This window comes from Corticium candelabrum, chromosome 11 (genome assembly GCF_963422355.1).
Source record: "Corticium candelabrum chromosome 11, ooCorCand1.1, whole genome shotgun sequence".
Classification (NCBI taxonomy): domain Eukaryota; kingdom Metazoa; phylum Porifera; class Homoscleromorpha; order Homosclerophorida; family Plakinidae; genus Corticium; species Corticium candelabrum.
The window spans coordinates 5,878,753-5,885,576 of NC_085095.1; the positions used below are offsets into that span (position 1 = coordinate 5,878,753).

The 6,824-nt window shown below is 38.8% G+C and overlaps 1 protein-coding gene across 1 annotated transcript; it reads right to left on the minus strand.

The window, feature by feature from the left end:
• Nucleotides 1–104: 104 nt before the first annotated feature.
• LOC134187204 (mucin-like protein) lies at nt 105–6,147 on the minus strand. The gene is made up of 21 exons (XM_062655322.1): nt 6,131–6,147; nt 5,898–6,071; nt 5,659–5,832; nt 5,414–5,590; nt 5,165–5,338; nt 4,921–5,094; nt 4,684–4,857; nt 4,439–4,612; nt 4,349–4,363; nt 4,160–4,282; nt 3,919–4,092; nt 3,583–3,756; nt 3,408–3,521; nt 3,211–3,347; nt 2,841–3,152; nt 2,075–2,762; nt 1,376–2,014; nt 1,056–1,301; nt 467–988; nt 286–411; nt 105–232 (listed from the first exon to the last, which is right to left on the minus strand). Exons 2-21 carry the CDS (start codon nt 6,028–6,030, stop codon nt 105–107), a joined length of 4,578 nt encoding a protein of 1,525 aa, XP_062511306.1. The 5' UTR covers nt 6,031–6,071; nt 6,131–6,147.
• Between the last annotated feature and the right edge of the window lie 677 nt (nt 6,148–6,824).

Here is a 6,824-nt window from a genome sequence, read left to right on the forward strand (position 1 = left end):
CAAACATGCTCACATACTGTAACTTTCTCACTACAAACTTCTTGTGCTGCAAAGGAATCGACTAGATTAGTGCAATAAATTCCAAAAAGATATCTTTACTAGTATTACTTACGTATGCAAGTAATGTTATCACTATCCAGCCGAAATCCACTGTCACAGCTGCACCAGTAAGACCCTGGTATGTTGTTACACACTAGGTGACAAGGGACACCCTCTATACATTCATCTATGTCTAATCACAGACATTATGTTACAAGTAACATTCAAATCAATTTAAACAAAAACCTGAACAGTTGGCATCGTCATCATCCAGCCTAAATCCGTGAAAGCATTCACACTTATAAAATGGCATTTGATTACTACACACTTGATGACAGTAGTTCAGTGTTGCATTGTTGCATTCATCAATATCTGCACAGCAGGTATATATACAAAGCATATCGGTTCACAGCATTGATCATTTTACCTTCACATTTGCCTGCCACCAGCTCAAGTCCAGCAGAACACGATCCACAATCAAAACCAGTGTCTGGTGCAGATCGATCAGTACAGTTAGTACCTTCTGGACAGTTTGATGTTAAACAAGCATCAATATCCACACTACAAAATCTTCCTTCCCAACCACTACCGCATTCGCACAGTTCAAGAATAAACTGCTCCTCTCCTCCATCTCCATCTGCTATTATACATACTGCATTTTTTTCCAACCGACATGCACACAGACGAATGAGTGGCTGAAGCTGACTGCTCGAACCAGTCGTATCATTAGCAATAAACAGAAGACTCACAATACCAGATGATGCGGGTGTCCAAATAAACACGAACTCATCCCCATTTCTTGCAAAAGTATAATCAGCCAATGGAGGAGGAATACCTTCTACTGTCACATTGAAAGCATCGCTGTCTGATCCAACGAATACATACCTCACGGTCTGACCAAGAGTAGCATTTAAGACATGACTACCATTTAGAACGGGAGGAAAGTTCACTACAACATAATACGTAGTGTGTTACCAGTCAGGCATATGCAAACTTATGACTCTTAAGTTGCGTACTCAGAGAAGTAGACTGTTCAATTAGCTGTGCATTAGTAACAAGAGTTTCTTGTCCTATTTCTGGATCATTTGTTTCAAATGTGTCGAATAGACATTGAGGATCGTCATTGCATGCAGTTCTTTGTTCACCTGTGTAGCGGCTGACAGCTTCATCTGGAAAAACTGGAATGTGATTAGGATCAGAGAAGGTAGTCACATCATTCCCATCGTCATAGTAGAATAAAGATTCGTTTTGAAATACTTGCCCTACGACAAAGCCAATAGTAGTTATCAAGATATCAAATCAAAAACAAAAATATGTAATTAATTAAGACACATACATGTCTGTGAGAGATGGTGGATTTCACGATCAGTTGAATTGATGGATACGACTGTGCCATTTCGAGCTGTCAAGTCATTCGACTTGTCATCGTCCCACACACCCAGTAAACCTCTTGTATTTCCCTTAAAAGTGTTGGGAGCTGCAAAGACCACAGTCAATAACGCTTTCTTTATCTCCACAGTCACTGATATTCCGGAAGAGAAAACAGCCACTAATTTCTTATCAGCTGGACGAGCCAATACCATGTTATCTAATCTCAATCGAGTAACATTATCAAGACCAGCAAACTCCCCAGAAAATTCACGCCAAGAACTTCTCTTCAATGTAGAGTCACTGGAAACAAAAGTGTCTTCTAAACTGTAGCAACAAGCCTTCACACGAAGAGTATTATCGTCCATCAGCTCGGTATGAATGACGCTTGACTTTAATAGCGACCGACTAAAACCAGTACTTGCTATAAACTCAGCTGCAGCAAATGCAGAGAACACAGTAGCACTCGAGTTCTCTACCAGACGTGTTCGACCTTCCAACACAAATGTTTCGTTTACAGTCTGCATTAGAATGTATTCACCAACACCATTGAATGTGTACTGTTTCCCATCCAATGTACTAATATGTGGGTCTCCCCAGGTCCAAGCTAAAACAGAAATAAAATGAAAACAAATAATTAAGAAACGATGCATCACTACTGTCATACCCCAAAATGGTGGAAAGTAACCAAAACATGACTGAGAGGGACGACGCAGATAATACAAATTGCAAAGGTCAGTCTTGATACAGCAATCTTCGTAAGGTTGAATATCAAAGTTGCTATGAAATAGTGAGAAACGTGATGCATGATAGCGATTGGCAGTACCACCTTGTGGGAGATTGTTGAGAAGAAATCCATCAAAAAATCCAAATTCTGGTAAGCTATAACAGCACTGAACTTGAGAATCATAAAATGGTGATGGGAACGATGACACGTAACAAACAGATGTCGAAGTTGACCGATACCATTGGTACGCCCAATCACTTGCAGCCTGAACTAATGAACAAGGACATGGTGGAAGAGAAAAATACCAAATTGGAGACACTCCTTCACGATCGATATCATCAAAGTACCAATTGAGGCAAACCGAATTGCCAGCACAAATGTTGGTATCTTCGCTGACTTGATAAAGCAGCTGTCCCACTTGTCCATTATCTGAACGATGAGACACAAGGTTGATAACTTCATCAAATCCAGACAAGTAGTGACTGTAAAATACACTAGCATCATGGGACGTGTAGCCAACTACAGCTGCGGTGCCACGACCTGACCACTGCAGACCATCGCTAGGATAGTTAAACAAGGAAAACGTCTGCTTACCATCAGTGGCAAGTACGACTTGGTACGTGTTGCGCTAAAACAATAATACACAATTAGAAACTAAATTAAGCACACTGTAACACACACATTATACTAAGCAAAATAGCGTTACCCTATCTGAAAGTGAATCTGAATATGAGCCAGAGCCGTCAGGATAATTTGGCACTTGATACCAAGTGGCAACCAACACCCATTGTGCTGTAAAGAAATTGTCTCCAGTGAAGTCACGTACATCTTTGGTAGCTCTTTCAATATAAGTAGAAAACGATGCCTCATAAACATTATAGAATATCATTCCATCTCGACGAATATCAACATCAGACCAGAAAGGTGCCACAATTGATGTATATGTGAAACCTGGAAATACACGTGGGTAGGGACTCAAAAAAGGCCGATCAAATGAGATAACAGCATTTGTTGAAATCTACAAAATTTAACTACAATTACAATAGCACTGACTTTACCTTCTGCTCTGTTCTTACATAGACTGACTGGTGACTTTGTCGGGCAAAAGGAAAACAACCGACTCTAATAGCAATTGGACCATGAGAATAATCATCTAATGCTGGTAGAGAAAAATCATTCTGAGATGTACCAAATGAGTACATGTTGCCGGTCGCTGAATGTAAACCAAGTTAAATTAAATTACAAGGAATTCATTAAAATAAGCAGAACATACACATGTGACAGTATGTTCCCATGAAGTATGCTGTACAGATGCATCTAAAGCTACCAAACGTGTTAAGGCAGCTGCCGTTATTCTGGCAGGGAAATGATAAACACTCATTCACATCTTTAACAATAAAAACATGACCATTTCTACTCAACACAGTAACTTATAACAACAGCCTTACCTTCACACACAGGATTCAAATTGTCCCACTTCCCATTAGATTGGCAGATAAGATGTGATCGTCCCGAAAGGACAAAGCCATCATCACAACTAAACTCAACAACTGTTTGACAGTTAGTGCTGTTAGAACTCTTCTTGCCATGGTATGGTGTCATCAGTAGCGAGCAGTACACCGCTATACATAAACATCAAGCGTAACATACCACAACATGTCAAAGACCCACTGATCACAAAGAGAAACAAAGATCTCATGAGAAGTTAGACTGTCAAGTTCAATTCAGTACTCCCGACTACCATACCTACCTACATGTAGTTGCAAGTCTTAACAGCATGATACCTGTACATAGTGGTGGATTTCCATCCCACTGTCCATTTATCTGACATGTGAGGTTTACTCGGCCAACTAGGACATAGCAATTATCACAAGTAAACTTCACTGTTGTATTACATGTATTGTTTCCAGTCGAGATACTGCCATTAACTGGATACTTCAAATGCGGACACGTAATCACTATTGCAAACATGTAAAGCAAAATCAACATCAGCACATCGATAATCACTCATTCTGTAATAATTACAGTGACAAGGTGTAGGCATAGGCAGGGATTCTGTTGGCGACATGAAAGCAACTGAAGATGGCATTTGTGATAAAGGAGTAAAAAAGGATGAGGCCGCTACTGTTGAAAAAATACTGGTTGAATCTGTTGAAAAAAATTAACAAACTTTCAAACTGCAAAGTCAATACAATGATCTTCAAGTAAACTCACGAAAGTATACTCGTTCTGCACAATATATACAAAAAAGTAGATATGTACAATTAATGTATCACTAGGTACTTCATTAAAGTATAAATGTACCGTAACAAGTTGGCACTATGCTATCCCAATCTCCATTGGGTAGACAAGTCAGCCTCCAATTTCCAATAAGATCATATCCTTGATCACAGGCAAATTGAGCCACTGCATAACAGTTCGTGTCTCTGATGTGTACTGATCCATGATCTGGTGCTTCCAAAATAGAACACCTAATGACTGGAAAGGAAGACGATTATCTTAAGTGGTACTATCAGATAGTAGCAATCTAGTAAACTATAATAGCTCACGGTTGCAGCTGGGCACTTCAAAGTCCCAATGCCCAGAAGGAAGACATGTCAAAGATGAGACACCACTAAGATAGTAGCATTCGTTGCATGAAAATAAAGTAGTTGTGTTACATTGTGTCTCGTTACTCGACATGTGACCATTTGTGGGCAAGCTCAAATGAGAACAATGAATAACTACATTAAAAATTAAGTAGAAACAACTACAAATGTCAATTTATAGCATTCTAATTAACATACCTTGACATGATCCAACAGATTGATTCCAGTCACCAGTTTCTTGACAAGTCAATGTATCACTCCCATAAAGGTCATAACATTCGTCACACCCCACAGCCACTGACGTGCTGCAACTTCTGTCAGTAGTAGATAAAAACCCATTCTCAGGAACTTCCAGAATAGGACACTGTTTATCTGCAAGTGATTCGAATTATCAGCAAAATCCACCAACATTAATTAACAGCAGAAGATACTTTCGACTTACATTGGCATACGGGGATTGTGTCATTCCACTCTCCATTTGATAGACAGGCCAGACTTGAATTTCCAACAAGACTGTAACATGGTTCACACATAATCTGAGTCACTGTACCACAGACAGTCTGTATTGAAGACATTGATCCAAATACTGGTTCATCCAACAATGGGCAATGAACAGCTGAAAGTACACAAACATTAGTTAAGTTAATACCACTGACGTACTAACATAACAATCCAAATCATACACATTTACCAAGACACTCGGGTGGCTCAAAGTTCCAAACACCAGAAGAATGACATGTCAGAAATGATGGACCGCTGAGATTGAAGCATTCGACACTGCATGTAAAATGAGTGGTTGTATTGCACGTTGTCTCGTGGCTGGAAATATGACCGTTTGTTGGAGAATTCAGTAAAGGACAGTGTATCCCTAAAGAATTGTTGCTATTTATATCAATACAATTGTAGCTACAACTTTCCAATTGCTGTTATTCTTACTGTTACACAATCCAACTGGTTGACTCCAGTTAGCAGATGTCAGACAAGTCAGAGTCTCATTTCCTTGAAGACTATAGCATTCTTTGCAACTGACATGTACGGACTGATTGCAGCCTCTGTCTGAACTTGACAACAAGCCATTATCAGGAGCACTCAGTATGGAACAATTCTTGTCTAAAAGAAGAGCCGTATTGTAACAAATGCCTACTACTACCATAAATAAGGTAATGCACAATTACATTGACAAGTAGGTACAAGATTATCCCATTCTCCATTTGGCAAACAGGTCAGACTAGAATTTCCGATACGATCATAGCATTCATCACATGCGAACCGAGTCTTTGTCCCGCAGGCTGTATCATTAGTTGACATTGTTCCAAACGCTGGTGCCTCCAACAAGCCACAATGAACAACTGAAACAATTGTTACTCTCAATCCCATCAGAGTCTTAATCTCAATCATGTATACTTACGAAAACAGCTGGGAACTTCATAGTTCCAGTCACCTGAACATTGACATGTAAGAAATGACTCTCCTGTCACGTTGTAGCATTCATTGCATGTAAGCTCAGTCGTAGTGTTACAAACAGTCTCATTGGTAGACATTTTTCCATTTTCAGGTGGACTCAGAGGAGAACAACGCACCACTAAATCACAAAATATTGCAATTTAACAAACTGTAATTACCTCTACCTTCTAACTATTTGTGAACTTTGCTATATATCACTACAGATTACAGAGGAATGGGGACATAATTTTACTATAATCTTCTTTAAAGTATATTATACAAAGCACATCAGCATATAATAAAACGTGTATAAATCAGTCACCAAGCTTTCACTAACTCAAATAAATCTAAACTTGTTTGTGAAGTGTTTCAACTTCTACAACAGTACAGCCAAAATTAAAAGCTTCAAATTGTGTGATTCAATATTATATTTATTTGATTCTATATTACATATATTTTATATCTCAGTCAATCACTTCAAATAGCCTTAGACATAACGCTTCACTTTCATATTTTACTACAATGTCAAAAACCTAAAAAGTCTGTTAAATTGCCATGTGCTGACATCTGTATATGTGCCTGAGTATTGTTTACCATAGTACAAAACATAAACTTTCAAACAAATTCAGCAATCCAATCGGTTTCTCCTTGGACAGAAT